Here is a 17,486-nt window from a genome sequence, read left to right as displayed (position 1 = left end):
CTCGAGTCAAGGTCAGACTACCGTCCTCCGAGGAACTCCGGTCGTCGTCGTGGTTCATTTGAGCTTGTGAGATTTGGAGAGATTTGATAGATGAGAGAACTGATGCGAGAAATGTTCGTATGAAAAATGGAATGACAATCGAGGTTTAAATAGACAAATGTCAAATTTAAAAAAAAAAACAAAAACAAAAACGCATTGCATCGTCCGCGTCATCGTCCGCGTCATCGTCCGCGGCTCCCACAGTGGGCGGACGATGACGCGGGCGATGCCCTATCGTCCGCTCTTCGTTCGCGGACTAAGCGTCGGGTGAGGACGACGCATCGTCCGTTGTCCGCGGAGCCACAGCGGCGGACGATAGCGCGCCCGATGCATCGGACGCGCTATCGTCCGCCCCATTGTGGATGGCCTTAGACCAATTCAAATTTTAATATTGCTATAAGTGACAACAGCCTACATTCATACCTAAACCAAATTGGTATATGGCCTGTTAAAAGTCGACGTAGAATATGTTATATAAGTAGATTAGTAGTAGAAATGTATGATCGGAAGGGATTTAATTTCACATTATCTGTTTTAAATAATGATCAATTTAATTGAGCGTAAAATATTGATCTTTAAAAAGATCATCACACCGACTTATACTTGTTTTAAATACGGTTTTTTTACCATTATACACTTTCAAATTTGAGATTTCATGTTTATCATCAATATTATTATATTAACTCATAAACTTCATTAACCATAGCATGGAAAGTTGTATTAGTTAGTGGGTGTCATTTGGAACTAGAAGAAAATTGACACATTTGAGAATAGAATCTCATAGTGTTTGAAAATTAGATGTAATTTTAAGCAGAATTCAATTTCAATCTCATTTGGAGTTATAAAATTACCTTGATTTAATATGATATGATTGTGAATTTGTCATAATTTTAGCCTGATAACTCATTAATATAGCATTATTTAAATTTAATAAATCGAGTTTGTATTGGTTGCAATTTTGCGGTGTTAAAAAGCACATTTTATAACTGAAGATGATATACAGCACAATGCGGATGATACAACTTTCGAAATATTTGCGGTGAATAAACAGAATCAGTTTATTAATATAATTCCTGTGACAACTTCAACCGAATAAAAGAAACAATTAAAATATATAAATTGTAATGATTATTGAGCTAAAACTGTCTCACAATCATATATTTCACACTAAGGGCGTGTTCAAGTACCCAGTAATGTGCTGAATTGAGCTGAAATCTTGGACTTGGAGGGTGTTCAAGTTTCATGGGTTTGTCTATTGAAGCCCGTTGGTATTTTCCGGGCCCGCACTGTTCATTCTTGGTATACATTGAATCCATTTCAGGTAAAGGAGGTACTTTATGAAATCTGGATCGGATTTCGGTTCCAGATTAGAAGTTGAATTTACCATTTTGACCCTGCAATTTTGATGACACACTGATTTCAGCTTCTCCTTCACCCCCATTCAACAAATTTCGGACGACCCCTAGATCTAAATCACTTGAACGCGCGCATTACCATTTGGCTAATCTGGTGGACTAGTGCACTGTTCGACTCCAACAGGTCCCCATTCAATCCAGGTGTGCCCTTAATCGGTTGTTTCGTCGCAATTTACACAGACTGATGAATGTTGGTTTTTTTTTGGACAATTATCAAGAAGCAGGAAAATTTTCAACATCAGAGTGTAGGGGTCGACACCGTGCTTCCGATCTTGTCCAGATATTCCCTAGGTAAGCCACAATTACGCCACCAAAATTCGTTGACTGTTTATGTTCCCTATTCAATTGGTTTTGGCAAGGACATTGCTCCCGCATCGGTCTTATTTTGGGATAATATCGATTTGGACTTTGTTTGTTTCAGAATTTATAGTCTGTTAAGTTTGTATGCACACAACCCCAGCGCGTATGTTATTTTTTGGTGTAATTCAACTGTGTGCGCTGAGTTGATCATCCGCCTACTTGCTCATCGATTGTTAGGTAGTTAAGGCCAATAATCACACCCAAAAAGATGAGTCTTTACTCAGCCAAAACAGCTCATCTATGTTTGTTGCTCGAGGACATTATGCTCCTTTATCGTGAAGAAACCACCACATTGTTATGTCGCTACATCCGTGCCCGTTGTCGACGTCAGCGGCGTAAGGTTGTTGAGCACGCTCGGCGACATAGCGTGCTCAACAAAATCTCTGCACAGTTGAAGTACTTAGACCGGTTACTAGACGTCACAAATTCTGCCTGCGTATCAAATTTACGCATGGACCGTAACACGTTTGGTAGGTTGTGTCGTCTCCTTTCTGAGATGGGAGGGTCGACAGTAGGTAAATGCCTTGGTATCGAAGAGCAAACGGCAATTTTTGTATCTGTGTTGGCACACCATCAGAAGAATCGAGTTGTCGGGAATACTTTTTGGCGTTTAGGTGGAACTGTATCGTATTATGTACACAAGGTACTTGCTGCTGTACTTAGCCTTTACCCGGTGCTCCTAGCGAAGCCGGCACCCGTTCCGGATGACTGCACCGACCCTCGTTGGAAGTGGTTTAAGGTAATACGATCACAAATGTATATTCCGTTTTACTATAAACTTTGATTATATGGTTTTTGTTGTCTTACCAAATAATACAGTGTATCATTTCATCTGTTTAACTCCAGTGTTGTCTCGGCGCGCTGGACGGCACCCATATAAGTGTCTTAGTACCTACCGATGACAAACCACGTAATAGATCGAGGAAAGGCCAGATAGCAACTAATGTTCTAGTTGTATGTGATCGTCAAATGCAGTTTGTGTACTTGCTCCCTGGCTGGGAAGGGTCTGCGGGAGACTCCCGCGTCCTCAAGGATGCAGTTTCACATGCTGGAGGCCTTAAAGTACCGCAAGGTTAGCATATAACTTACAACAATGGTTTATATATTCAGCTGTTTTTATCATATCCGTAGCATTAATTGGGTCCCACCTTACCCCAAATAGGTTGCTATTACCTTTGCGATAATGCTTATGCAAATTGCAATGGGTTCCTCACACCATTCAAGGCAACACGCTATCATCTCAAGGAGTGGGGTCCAGAGGCTGAAGCTCCCCAAAATCTGAAGGAATTATTCAACATGCGACATACCAAAGCGCGAAATGTGATTGAACGCGCATTTGGAGTATTGAAAATGCGGTGGTGCATTCTAAAGAGCGCTTACTTTTACCCTGTTAAAACGCAAATCCGTTTAATCATGGCATGTTTCTTACTCCATAATTTCATTCGACGTGAAATGGAGGTGGATCCTGTGGAAATTGCGTTAGACACAAACATGAACTTAACGAACGCCGAGGAAGATAACATTGGTGAGGATTATGTTGGCTGTGTTGAGCCGTCTTCCGATTGGACTCAGTTCAGAGACAGTATAGCACGCAACATGTGGAATAACAGATGAATGATCCTTCTATTTGGATATAAGTATCTTTGAACTGAGATTACACTTTCCTATGTTAATTGACCATATTGTACTCCGCTTTATAAGACTGTGCTACTGTTTTATGATATGTGTATGTTGCTCTTTGATTCCTCCTGTCATTAATCTCTAATCGATGATGTACATATGTGTTATCTTTTGGTTTGATTTTCAGCAATATGCATACAAAAGAAGCAACACCAGAATGCGTTTGCAGGAGTAGGAACATGACACTTAAGCGTGCCGGGCCGTCGGCGACCAACGCAGGCCGCTACTACCTGAAATGTCCAGTCGTCGGCAGGCATCCTGGGTCTTTTAAATGGTTGGACCAAGTGGTTGGCGAACCTTCGTTCCGCAGCTGCAATATCCAGCCTGAATTAGGTAAACGCACTCGAGCTGTACGTGGAACAGATACAACCTCTGAAGCAACGTCCCCATCCGTGATATGTGCTCCTTACTACAACACCCTTCGAATGTTGGAGTGGAAGAGCAATGTCTTGATTGTGTGCACCGGACTCTTGTTGGTAATGGTCGGAATTTTGATTGGGAAGATTGTCTTAAACTAGGTTATTTGGCACTTTCAGCGGAAGCTCAATTCCCAAACATAAAAGCGGCGTTGATGTGTTTTGTATTGTAAATGTTGAATTATGTTCCGAACGCCCAGTTAGTATAATTAGTACTTAATATACACATGTCCATCATTATCATTTTTTACTATGTTTAAAAGAATATACTGAAATAACCAAAGAATCTGATTTGAAAGGTGATCTAAAAGCGCCGGTGCAAATGGACACAACAGATTCCACCGTTTTCTGTTGCTTTTGGCTGACTTTGTAGCTAAACACGCGATTGATTCATTACTTAAGTAACAAACATTCAACATTCACCGGCTCTTGACCAAGCAGTGTAGCAAGTTACATGAAAATTTGCCATGGTCACATGAGCGTAGACACCATTCATTACAACCTACACAACGATACTAGGGAGCGTACTTGAACAAGATGTTGATAACTTCAGCTCTACCAACGATTTTAAGGACGGTCAAACACAACTTGAAATTGGACACCAAAGGAATACACGAGCTTGAAAGTGCAACGCACCCCTACAACCAGGTTGTGATCGTGCTTGAAGCGAGCCCAGTCATGCTTCGCCCATATCTTCCTCGAGTTGTGTTGGAGTGTACAGAACCACATCCCCCGTTCGGTTACGAGATACACGCCGGCTTGTATTGCCCCCATCGGGATATGACGTTGCCAAAAGCTGTATGGGATCTCAAGTCTCTGATTGATGGTTGTCGAATTGAGAGTGAACTCGAATGTTGGGTAACCATCGATATTGAGTGCCCTGCTATCGTCCACGTATTCTTCATCCATAGTTGTGTCAGTTTCAGTCTCTGATGGCACGTACTCGTCCGACGTATCCATGTCCGGGGCGTAGCTACCTTCCACATCGTCGTCTTCAACAAACAAAAAAAAATGAGATTGTGTATAAGACCCGAATGACTAACAAAACTGATGTGAAGGGTGATTACCGTCCACGTCTCCCTGAGGGGGACAGTGCGTTGCCCTATCAAACCGCTTGACATTGAAAATTCCTACATCCACCAAAGTGAAGGTGAGATGATCGCCGTGTCCGACGCCGGTAGCACGCACAAAATCTCTCCATCCGGTTGAGAAGTAGAAGCCAGTGTCAAGCTTCAGGATTCGCACCATATATCTGCTTCCATTCGGCCAAACAAGCCTGCAGTCGAACGGAAGGTCATGGCCGTACAGCCCCACGAATTCGTCTGGAAGCCTCTGCAAGTTACAATTTGACGCTGATTTTATCACGCTATCAATGTGATTTTGTAATAAAGCAAAATAGCAAGCCACCTACCATATCATCCTTGCATCAAACACGATGGAACACCTTCATGAAGGCAGGGAGACTTAGGTATTTCGGAGCTACATGCGGTACCGAGGAAGCGCCTGCAACTGCCATTTTCGACCCTTGTGTGAATTCAATTTAGCTTAGTTGTGTTCAAGGGTTGATATACAAGTGAAGAAAACAACCATATGCTTTAAAGAGATGGTCAATTGAAGGTGAAGAACATTTATGATTTATGATTGTAATTGAATGTGTGGCCGACGCCTTTGGTTATTGGCATGCATGGCTTCATCGGTTTGTGTGATGGTGGGGGGTGTATTCTACTTGTGTGTTATGAGAACTCACCAAGGTTACTTACAAGACAAATTTGCAAATAATATTCGAGCAACATGTGTATAGGATATAGAATTTTGGTGTCTTTATAGATGGCCCTACTTTATTTTACCCAAATAATACCTGCAAGTGTACAGGGTGAGCGTACCTATTAGCAATCTAGCGTGTATCGTATCTCACATATACGTGAATTATAGGAGTCTCAACTAATATATGTGAATCAATTTATGTTGTAGGCTTTGTAGGTGACGCAATTAATGTTGTTGACTTTATAGGTGAAGCAATTAATTTTGTTGAAGTTATATGGTAATAATTCCACCCGACCGGGTGTGAATTTCTGGACAACGTATTGTGCTTAAAACGGCAATAGATTCTTATACGGGAATCATTAAGAGCCGTTTAAGATACTCATTCGAAGCTCTTTCCCAGACGATTACAATGATATACATTGGCGGGCCGTTGGACTTCGAAATTTCCATTCACAAATGTCTCAAATCAAGGCTGTTTCCCAACCGAGTATATTGCAAATATTTTTCTACAGTTTCTTAAAACCATGGCCAACAAATCCTCTCCAATAGTGAATTAGATTAATTTTGCATTACGTTGACTACGTTATTTTGTATGCTCTTCCTCATATAATTCGCTTTGAGCTCTGAACGCTTTTACTAGACAATGACTACCATATGCACACGTACGCATACATTGTGTGGATCGAGTGTGCATTCAATGGAAGGTGGGATATTGCAATTTTCAAGAATTGGTAGATAAGTGTCAATCTAATTTAATGCATCCCCTCCTACTTAATCAACAAGCCTTTTCAGCTTTCGGTGGACGCCACTTCACTACAATCAAACACATAGCAAACACCACAATGGCTATACCTCCACAAACAGAGTTCTTCTATAAAGGGAAATGGTGCCCGGCATGCGACGATGCGTTGGTGGACTGCCTCATCATGCTGAAGGCAGAGCGCAATGTATCGACCACAGAATACCCTGCATGGTTCCTACTTAATGCATCAGATTGGATCAAGAACAAAGCAGGTGTCATTTTCTTCGCGCTTGAGCTTAAGGATCGCATAGCCATGCTGCGGAAGCGGTAATACACGTTCAAAGCAGTCATCCACCTCCGAGGTGCGTACTAGAACCCCGAAACAAAAGCGGTAGTGGCACCCCAAGAGTCATGGGATAATATTTTGAAGGTATTGTATTCGTTCTGGTTGTTACAGGTTGAAAATAAACACTAATTACTAACACTTTAACATGTGCTATAACATGCAGATGAACTCATTTGCGGGTTCCTATTTCTATCAGGAAGAACCCATATGGGCACGCCTCGCATGTGTTTTTGGGTTCCACGATGTAAAGGTGGAGGGAGAAAAGGATGTGGTGATTATCTCCGACAACACCGTCGAGCTACACGAAGATGAAATCGTTGTCAACGCTTTCGTCGGCGGAGAAGAAGAGGTTAACTCTCCAGCCGTGTTCCCGGGTCCAAAGGTCCGCCGGAAGTTGTTCGAGGCTGATACAGTGGCCAAGGATCGCGAGTCCAGTACCGACCCCAAGGTATTTTTCATCGACTTAACATCAGACGGGATGATGCGAACTCGGGAAGAGAAGGGGCGGATTCTGTATCAACCTCCCAAACTGTTTCCCAATGAAGGGGTCGGCCCTTCAAACGCGAAGTCCCCTCGCGTAAGTTCGTGTGGCTCTAACTCCCCGATGAACTTGTATCCCCATATATAGACTTAACCTGCCCTGACCTCTAACAAGCTAATGTTTGGGTGAAGTCATACCATGATCGGCTTCAAAGCATGGGGGCATATTTTGTGATTACGTTCTAGTATTTTGGATTGTCTAACATATATGGAAATTCTGTATTTTGTAATATGTCAAACTGGGTGGTGTTGCTCGGCAAGTAGGGTATAAATGATGGCATTGTAGTGGTTATAGTGCTTTTGTAATGTCTAGTATGAAGTCTAACCATTGCAATTTTCCAACTAATCTTGTATCCGTTTGTAAATTATAGTAGTCCTCAGCAATGAAATGATGCCAAGATTAAATAAATAAGACTGCATATAAGATCCGTTATGTAGTTCAACACCAAAATGCAAAGTGTTCCAGTTGCCACATATAACAAAAAAGCATGTGATGTAGTTGCCAAAAGATAAGATGTATGTGCTCAACCTACATAAGGTCACATACGTAGCAAAAAAGACAGTTGTGGTGCCTACAGCGTTGACAAATGTGCTGTAATCAGACTTCAGCATGCTGTTCCTCGATAAGGCATAAGAGATATCCAAGCCGCGCACTGGCCGGCATGCCAATGAAAACTTCAAGCCGTTGAGGTTTGTCACCCAGAATATTGCACAGACGGTATCGTTGGGGCAGGGTAAGACCTTCAACGGTGCTGAGCTTGTCAAAGACTTCCTGTCGTGCTTGGCCCATGTCGAACTCATATCCGATGCATTTAGAAATCATCTCAAGACGCGCATCTGTTCTCTCATGGAGGTTGCCAAGGAACTCCATAAGATCGGAGTCGGGTGACGGCTTTTTGTTCTTTCGATGGATAGTTTTGTTATTTGCCGTTTGTTTCCCACTGTAGTCGGAGCTGTCATCAAGCACCTCATTGTTGTTGGACAACGGTGTAAACGGTTCGGGGATGAAATCTTCAAAGGTGGGGAGGTAGTCGTTTTCATTAACCTGACTGATTCCAGATACTTGAGCACGGAGACTTTTCGCAGCTGCGCCTATCTCTTCAGCAGCACTCCCTGAAGCACGGTCCTTACCAAATATAGTCTTCCACATCTCCCACAATGGCCACGATTTGTTCCGCATATATTTGGTCTCTTTGTCTGCCTGCATTTTCCACCAAATGCTAAGTTTGTGTTTACAATAAAAGTGAAACATATTGATAGCATAATACCTGTACTATCCGTTCCCATTGCTCATCACTACAATCAAACTTGTGATCACCGTGATGGTTCCACCCTACCCCAGTGCGACTAAGTATGGAGCGGAGCAGGCCATAGCTCTTCTTCCATGACCCCATTTTTTAGTTGATATGCGGGTTGCCTTTCAAGTCAGTGTTAGGGAACTCGGCACGGAGACTGTCCTCTATCTTACTTAAGTACCCCGCTCTGAAACCGTTGTCCGATTTCCAACCAGTTGCAGTCAGCTCAAGCAATGTCGCTGCTAGTATGTCTTCCTCCTTTGGAGTCCACATTCGTCTCGATCTATCCTCCTTGCGAAACTTGTTCCTTGGCGACTCAGACATAACTTGCAGAGAAAAACCCACAATCCCATTAACTAACTCATGTAAAATCAGCATGAAAACAGACTTGGCGTTAACAGACACAAAGGGTGTACATACCATCGCTATCGGACCTGATGCTGGAGCTACCACCCCATGGACGTTTTACTGTGTTGGGGGTACCTACATTCAAGACGCCGGATAACGATGACAGAATTTAAGTTGAAGAATATTTAAATTATCACTTCAAAAAATTAATGAATGAAAGATGGAACTCGCCATAGTCAGCACAAAATTGCAAACAATATAGCATAGGGCCGTCATTGGCGCCACAGACTCAGCATTGCATACGCAAATAATTAGAACATCACATTTTCGATGGCCGACGATGCACAGTTGGATAAAGCGTAAAAAACATTATCAGCCGGGGATGAACATGAACTGATGAACAATTGGAAATACATAAAGCTTGAACATCGGACAGAATCGTTCATACCTTTCCCGTGCTCGTTACCCGAATCCATTGATTTTGTTTTCCTTCCTCAGGTTGCACACAGTAGCATCTTCCAATATTTATCCCCAATTTTGGATTGAAGCGCGCAAAAATAATTTCATGGCGGGATGCGAAAATGACGATGGGCTTATTAGGAATTACACATTGTTAATAAAAATAAATGAAAATTACATAGCCTATATCTGTTTCCATTTCTTCAACCTTGAACACCATGAACCTTTTTCAAAAACCCTGGTGGAACAGTACCCAATTAGGAACAGATTAGATTTGGGCTGATATCATTTCGCGTAACTTGAACGCGCCCTAAGTCAAGTGTATTATTTACTCAATAGTCAATATGCAAGTGATTGCTGGTTATCCACAACACTATAAAACAATGAAAGAAGATTATGCCTGCAGGGGCGTAGCGCAGTTGGCAACGGAGGGGCATATCTTGCTGCAATGAATGATGGGTTAGGTTGGGTTATTCTGCTATCAATAGAAAAATAAAGATTACTCTGTTAAACGGTTGAATGGGCAATGTATGCAGCACCGCTTCACAACTAAGATTCAAGGATTTTAGTTAAAGAGTGAACTGCACCAAATGGCCCTAACTTTTCGCTGTGTAACGGCAGAGGCCCCTAACTTTTAAAAATCCCACCAGAGGGATCTAACAAAATATGTAATCACAAATCATGTATTTTCGGACCATAATATCCTCAGGGCTTGGAAGGGCAAAACCGGCCTTTTGTATGGCCGCCACTGTTGCATGGACTGTTGATGAGACCTGCGAAAAGATTTGATGTGACTGCAAAGCATGGTTCTTGTCCCCTATTATTTTCAAACCCTCGGACCTGCATTGTAATTTCCAATTTTGTAGCCATTTCGCCAAAACAATTAGGCGGTAGTTTCTCTTTCATTTTTCCCTCCAATCCACTTTAACTGCATCATTTTCGTTTGCATAACCGTATCTCACCACAATTTTCTACTAATTCTCGGAAAACGCCGCTGCCTTTCACGCCATTTTCATCAATGCCTCCAAAACGGAGACGAAGTTCCAGCCGTAGTTCAAGGGGCAAAAAGAAGCCGCCAACGCCATCTTCTGCGTCACCATCACCTCCGGCATCACCTGGATACGGTAGAAGGGGTCGATCGGAGATAATCGACGTAGACCCAGAAACGTGGAGCATTCGCGATCCTCGACTGGATTTCTTTGTTCCGGAAGACGAATATAGTAAGTTCAAATTAAAAATTCCAAGCAATCCGAAAATTGGTTGTTTTGTGAAATTGTTTTGATGTCGTCACGTTTGGGAAATTAGGACTTTATATGTGAAATTGTTTGGTTTAAATTTGGAAGTTTTCTAATTCTATACAAACCCCCTAACAGGGGACCATGTCGGGATGTTTTCCGTCGCTTTTCATCACGGAGGGTCAATCTTCGAAATCAATGGACAGAAGAAGTATGTTGGGGGGCAATTAACATTCTTCGACTATTGCTGGATTCGCCAATTCGAGCTCTTAGATCTTTCCGCAATGGTGTTGCGGTTGGGGTACAATAGGAAAACCATCTGTGAGTTCTATTACGTTCATCCAATGTACAGTTATGGTTGTATGGGCGTGGACATAGGAGGTCCATTGCTGCCCATTACGGACGATCCACATCTGGCCCCTTTTCTCGAAGTCGCGGCTACTAGCACAAAGCTTGTTCACATTTATCTCGTGGAGCTGACAGAGGCGGCCGCCTTGCTCAAGAAGCGAAGGGAAGAAGCGGAGGAGCTTCTAAAATTTGTGAACGCTTGTAAAAAAACCATTATGGTCATTGAAAAGCTTGACGAACCGGACCCAATTGTGCCGAAGAGTAAGAGTAAACCGAAAAGGAAGAAACATCAGCACGAGGAGCAGAGGAAACCATCGGCACCATTATTGATGCTTGAGTGGTACCCCAGAGATATCGAGTTTGAAGTGTATTTGACCAAAAGCTTAGAAGACAAACGTCGCGAATGGAAGAGGGAAGAGGATGCAGCAAGTAAGAATTTGATGGATGCATTTGCATCATGTAGTGCAGGCCAAGCAGAAGCTGTTGTGGTGGAGGTTGAAGAGAATGATGCAGTTGATGGAGTTATTGGACAAGGAGATGTCCATGAATGCGAAGATGGAGATGAGATTGAGGTAGAAGATGGAGATGAAGGTAGCAAAGGTGAACACGTTAAACAACATGAGGTTGAGGTTGAAGCAGTTATAGACCATGCAGAGGTTAGTACACCACTGTGGAATATGTTTGTGATTTATTGTTTATGTTTGGTATTCATATGTGATTCATCTTTTGGTCAGATTCTCCTGCATGAAGATGAAGCAATTGTAGACCCTGATAGCGTGGCAGAGGTTAGTGCACACCTTTTGTAATATAGTTGTGATTTATGCTTGTATATATGGTGTTCATTTGTGATTTTATGTTAAATCAGATGGGGCAATCTATTCATAGTGAAGATGTTCAGCATGTTGACGATAGTGTGTACAACCCGACCCTGGATTTTTCAGCCGAACCGCAACGTCAACTGCAGGCGGAAGTTCCCATTATAGAGGAGATTCCGGATGAATTGCTAATGCCCGGACTTGAACGTGATGTGGAACAAGCTGGACAGGAACTGCATGATGGGCCTGAAGTGCATGTTGGACCGGAAGTGCAAGCTGGACCCGAGGTACAAGGTATTCCGAAAGTACATGATGTTCCGGGAGTAGAACCTCAAGAGGAGGTATACATTCCATCGTTTGAGTACGTTCCGGACGGCTGTCATCTACATAACGAGGGGCCGCCGACTGATGATGAAGATGATGAGATGGACCATTTTATCTCGTTGGCACACATGTGCCGAGATGAGCAGCTTTTCACCTCATATTACGAATCCATTTTCCAACAACAGGCGAGACAGGAGCCAGAGAATGCAGACCAGCCGGGTCAAGGCGAAGCCCAGCCAGTTGAAGGCGAAAACCAGCCGGGTCAAGGCGAAGCCCAGCCAGGTGGACGTGAAGACCAGCCGGGTGAAGGCGAAGCCCAGCCGGGGTCAGGGGATAAACGGCGGAGGAAGTATTCGCCTTATGTGGACAAGAGGAACATGACAGACAACCCACTTTTAGAGGAAGAAGCTGTGGACGAGTTACAAGATGTTGATGACCTCGAGGATTTGGAGGGTTTGGAGGGTTTGAAGAAGAGCGGCATAAAGTTTACCCCGTTCAAGCTCGAGAGTAATGAGCTTTCGGTGTGGAAGCCGGGTGATGTTTTTAAGCATAGGGATTTCTTCTATGACGTGTTGAGACAGTACGCAATAATGACCAGAAGGCGGGTGCACGTGAAAAGAAATGACGGCGACAAGCTTTGAGCCATTTGTAAAGGGCAAGGGTGTGAGTGGTATGTATACTTGAGGAAGCACGAAATACACAACGGTCATGATTACGTTGTGATGAATATGCAACGCGATCACGCGCACACATGCTCTCAGGATTGACGGGCTTTACTTAATCTTAAAACTTTGTGTTTGTTTGGGATGGGTGAACAATTTACAGTGGCAGTGTTGATATGATGTGTATGGTAACTACGAGTTTGTATATTTTGGTGGCAGTCATGATATGATATGTATGTTATGTATGTTACAGACTAGTTTGTAACAAATTACTCTAGTATTTTGGTAGAAATGATATCATGACATATTTTGGTGGTATTTGATAAGAGTACTTTGTCGGTTTGTATCCATTTTTTACATAGAATGTGATTGTGATTTCAATCATAGTTGGGTAACTTCATTCGTGATTTCAGGCATAAAGAAAACAATCATCATCAGACATTTGTGATTTCGGTCATATTTTACTAACCTCAGTCGTGATTTCAGTCATAGTTGAGTAACCTCATTCGTAATTTCAAGCACAGATTAAAACAAAGCTTTGCAAAGCGTAATCAATCCACAGCAGAAGATAACGACGGAGTGAACACGACATAGCTATGTTATAACAGTAGAAAAATTACAATACATAAGAACAAGATAGTGATATTTAACCGTCGGAGAGTTTTTGCCGTTTTACCAATTGTTAGCGCCAAATCGTCACACTCTTCAGTTTTCATGCCCAGTTGTAACTTCAAGGTTTCAACCTCCTCAGTTTTCATGCACAATTTCTCCTGCAGAACACCTTCAAGTACCGATTTGGCTCGAACTTCAAATTCGAATTGGTCTCGCTCAAGTTTCACTCTCTGAAAGTAACTGTCTTGACTTGTGGATAGACTCGCATCAACCCATCGAAAAAACTTGCAATCATCTTCCTGCATAATACTTCCTCATTAATCTTTATGCCAAGAAAATTAATGGAAAAAGGACCAAAATACATGGTTTTAACCTTCCATATTGGGCAGCGATAGTAACGTCTACCCGGGTTAGCAGCCGTCCTAGATGTCACAAGCTCAGCCTCAAGATCGTGATTACATTTCACAATTTCGGGACGAGGCCAATTCCAATTGAAGCTTGAGACGAAAGATTGAGAAGAAGAAGAAGAAGAAGAAGAAGAAGAAGACATTGCAACACGACCTGAATTCAATTTGACAATATAAAATTCAAATCAGCAATGCAAGAATTCAACACGGCCAGAATTCAATTTCGTCGAAAAGATGGCACATAGCACAAAAACTAAAATTTCCGCCCAACTGTAAACTTCAACCAAGAACAGCAAAATTTTCCACATGCCCCGACTGTAACCCTACAACCATTAAATTCGACCAAGAATTGCAAATTAGTTTTTCAGATGTTAACCCTACAACAAAAAAATCAACCACCAATTGCAAAATAAAATTCCAGCTGAAATCGCTTAAACCCTTGTGGATACCTTAAATTCAGCGAAATCCAGATGAAAACCCGTAATTTCCAGATGCCGAACCAGATGCCGAACAAAATATAATCGCCTATTATGTTAGAGAGGGAAATATGAAAGACGAAAATGAAACGGATAGGGAGGGAAAGGAGAAAGAAAATAGGAGAATGGAATTATGACGACTATACTGTTTGACAAGACCGCCCCTGCACATGCAGACTATGTGCAGGCATAGGGAGCAGGTGTAGTACGTAAAAGTTCTAAACTGGTCTTCAGCCCATTTGGGCATTTTCGTCCGAAAAATGGCAAAATATACACGTTTTGTGATTACATATTTTGTTAGATCCTCTAATGGGATTTTTAAAAGTTAGGGGCCTCTGCCGTTACATAGTAAAAAGTTAGGGCCATTAGGTGTAGTTTACTCTTAGTTAAATAGACAACTAGTATAGATTTTTAAATAAAAAACTCAGATTCCAACGGTTGATTTTCTCGTATGGACAGACGTGAATAGTTATTATATTGAAAAGCATCTTGAAAATGCATAGCATAGCATAGGGCACTCTGAGCACTGTCGTTTATGTATTACTGTATTATCCTCCCCGTGACTCTACTTTTTCTATACAAACACCTCTGACACCTCTCAATGTTATTCATGACTATTTACTCCCATCACCAACTCGCTTCATTTCTCCAAATCATGTTCCCACTCTATTCCAAAACTTTCCACCTATTTAACTTACTTACCCCAAACCCACATCCCCATTTAATTCCAAATTTATCCAACTCATTCCAATTCACACTTTGAACTATCACAAGCCATAAATGACAACCAATTCTATCCCTTGTCTAATTCAAAATATAACTGAAATGATTATGCTGCTAATTTGAAATACTACATTTCACTATATACCCTACATTTACGACCCAATAAATGAAAGCACACGAAAATTGCACTATAAATAATTCAATTCTCCCACATTCCAAAAAGAACAAACGAATAAGGACTCTAAATTAAGTCACCATATTTTGTACACCAAACCGGACCATGTGATCCCATCTCCCTCCATAATCAACCCACCCCTCTATCAAATAATTGAGCACATATTATCAAATGTACACCACTCTCAGCGCGAAGTACCACCATTCCGAAGAAAAACGACCTCAGATGTACAACCATCGCCCAGCGCACACCGGGGCCCACCCGGTACGGAAAAAAATTCCCGCCAACGCATCACCAAAAAAAAAGTGAGAAGTTGTTCCCTAGAGAACCGCCACGCGGCAGCTCCTCATTCGGTGCTAACCCTCGACCTCCTGTGGGACCTATCCAGCTTTCCGGATAACGCAATCAGTACCTGCCACGTGGCGTCGCCTTCCGATACAGTGTCATCAAACAGCAACGCCTTCCTCGCCCGCGGGTCCCACAGGTTCCGCTGTATAGCAGTAAGGTTGGTCGCCGCCACGTGCGCGAGGATGCCACCGAGCTTGCCCACGTCAGCCTCCGCCACCGTGAGGCTGATCTCCGCCCACGGCACGGCGGAAGGGAACGGCAGCCGGATCCCGTCCGCTATGATCACCGGCACACAGCCAAGCGCGACGGACTCCACCAGCCTCGGGCTCCACGGGGCCCACCCGAGCGGGCACAGGCAAAACTTCGACCGCGCGATCTCCGATTGATATCCAGCGAACCTATGCCGCCGGAGGTAGAATCTACGGTCGTTGCCGTACTTACGCAGAATCGTGGTACGCACGCGCCTGCCGGAGAAGGGGGATTTACGTCATTTCGGAGGCAAACACCAAGCAAAAAAATGAAAAAAATAATTTAATTGAGTGAAGGATTTTACTTGCTGTAGTAGCGACCGCTGACATTTTTGGGGTGGACCTCCATTTTACCCCTGAAAAACGCGAAAATGTCGCGGCGGCCGGTCACCGGCGACGCTTCTAGAGTGTTGGCCACGCTCTCCGGCGAGATGTAGGGCGGAACCACCACGTTCTCGACCTCTTGGCATGGATGCTTACCTTTGACGCCAAACGTTTGTAAAATAATCGAATTTCTCAGAACCTCCGGTATGCCCTCCGAAACCGCCATATCCTCCTACAAATGAAATCAATCAAAATCAGTAACAATCGAGATAAATATACAGAATTAGGAAGGTGTAAATGGTAATAGGTAAGTACCATAGAGTGGAAGCAGGAGCCGAAATCATGAGAGGCGACGAAGACGTGGTCGGAGCCTCGCGAGTGGTTCCAGAAGGGGAGGTCGGAGGAGAGGTGTTGAATTGCAGAGGCGATGAGAGCGCGGGCATGGCCGATGGCGGGGAAGCCGTTGACCTCGCTGAAATTGCATGAGACGTAAACAGGGACGAAGAATAAGTCCGCCTGCCAGGGGTCGAACGTCCTCACCTCGCTGCTCAACACAGCCCGGTGAATGGCTACCTCCGAGGCGAAGAGATGCCGGCTGCATCGCTCGTTCTTCAGCCAGTCGCTGTTGAATTGCGGCGGCAAATCGTAGACATAGATTTTCATCCCATTGAATTTGGCGCGGGCGGAGGAATCGAGATGGGGGTTTTCGGCCATGAGAGCGCGGGAGGGTTTGGAACGGGAGATGGTGGTGGTGGAAATGGTGGTGGTGTGGCGGGTGATGAGGAAGGAGGAGAGGAAGTAGAGGGAGATGGAGAGCCAGATGGCATATTTGAACAACATGTAGCAGGATTTTTTGTATGGATTGCTGTTTCTGGCACTGTGCAGAAGTTTCATTTTAGCATGGAACTACTACGCTTTGTTTCTCTTCTTCTTGCTGTGTCGATTGGTTTACAGCTGCGGGGTGCAGTCTCATCAGTTTTCCTCTCTCTTAAACCTCTCTGGAGAGAGAGAGAGATTGAGAAATGGGGGTTTCTGTATTTGGTCTTGAGATGAAGTGAGAAAACGGGATGAATGATGGGTGGAACTTGGAAGGATTTGCTGGGAATTCGTTTTTTTTTTTTAATCAAGGCTGAATAATTATGGATTTAGCAATTTTTATTCGGGCCAAATAATGTACTAGTAGTCTGAACAGAATATATTAATTCAACTAAATAGTAAGACCATCCACAACGGGACTCGCCGGCGTCTCGCGTCTCGTCTCAGCGAGACGAGACCCCGGCGAGACGCGTTGCAGCCTCCATCTCGTCCCGTCTCGTCGCGCGTCTCGTCGCGCGACTCGTCTCGCCGAGCCAGGAGACGAGCTGGCTCGCCACGCGCCTCGGCGA

At 43.5% G+C, this 17,486-nt stretch overlaps 2 protein-coding genes and 1 long non-coding RNA gene across 3 annotated transcripts; 1 reads left to right on the top strand and 2 right to left on the bottom strand.

Moving 5' to 3' along the window:
- Nucleotides 1-2,496: 2,496 nt before the first annotated feature.
- Nucleotides 2,497-3,085, top strand: LOC121765042. Its single transcript, XR_006042709.1, has 3 exons — nt 2,497-2,553; nt 2,661-2,886; nt 2,977-3,085. It is a non-coding gene; the product is annotated as an uncharacterized LOC121765042 (long non-coding RNA).
- Nucleotides 3,086-4,477: 1,392 nt separating this feature from the next.
- Nucleotides 4,478-5,426, bottom strand: LOC121764084. Its single transcript, XM_042160164.1, has 3 exons — nt 5,355-5,426; nt 4,978-5,242; nt 4,478-4,902 (listed from the first exon to the last, which is right to left on the bottom strand). Exons 1-3 carry the CDS (start codon nt 5,424-5,426, stop codon nt 4,478-4,480), a joined length of 762 nt encoding a protein of 253 aa, XP_042016098.1.
- Nucleotides 5,427-15,124: 9,698 nt separating this feature from the next.
- On the bottom strand, nt 15,125-17,203 carry LOC121763315 (probable glucuronoxylan glucuronosyltransferase IRX7). The gene is made up of 3 exons (XM_042159311.1): nt 16,417-17,203; nt 16,083-16,333; nt 15,125-15,993 (listed from the first exon to the last, which is right to left on the bottom strand). Exons 1-3 carry the CDS (start codon nt 16,993-16,995, stop codon nt 15,528-15,530), a joined length of 1,296 nt encoding a protein of 431 aa, XP_042015245.1. The 5' UTR covers nt 16,996-17,203; the 3' UTR covers nt 15,125-15,527.
- Between the last annotated feature and the right edge of the window lie 283 nt (nt 17,204-17,486).

Source organism: Salvia splendens, chromosome 14 (assembly GCF_004379255.2).
Source record: "Salvia splendens isolate huo1 chromosome 14, SspV2, whole genome shotgun sequence".
NCBI lineage: Eukaryota > Viridiplantae > Streptophyta > Magnoliopsida > Lamiales > Lamiaceae > Salvia > Salvia splendens.
The sequence above is the reverse complement of the archived record's forward strand: the minus strand, read 5'-3'. Positions and strand labels throughout refer to the sequence as shown.

Coding starts and splice junctions, on each gene's coding strand:
- LOC121764084 (XM_042160164.1), bottom strand. CDS start 5,426: ATGGCAGTTGCAGGCGCTTCCTCGGTACCGCATGTAGCTCCGAAATAC. Junction 5,243..5,354: donor GTCTCCCTGCCTTCATGAAG/GTGTTCCATCGT, acceptor TGTAACTTGCAG/AGGCTTCCAGACGAATTCGT. Junction 4,903..4,977: donor CCCTCAGGGAGACGTGGACG/GTAATCACCCTT, acceptor TGTTTGTTGAAG/ACGACGATGTGGAAGGTAGC.
- LOC121763315 (XM_042159311.1), bottom strand. CDS start 16,995: ATGAAACTTCTGCACAGTGCCAGAAACAGCAATCCATACAAAAAATCC. Junction 16,334..16,416: donor GCTCCTGCTTCCACTCTATG/GTACTTACCTAT, acceptor TTTCATTTGTAG/GAGGATATGGCGGTTTCGGA. Junction 15,994..16,082: donor AGCGGTCGCTACTACAGCAA/GTAAAATCCTTC, acceptor CTTCTCCGGCAG/GCGCGTGCGTACCACGATTC.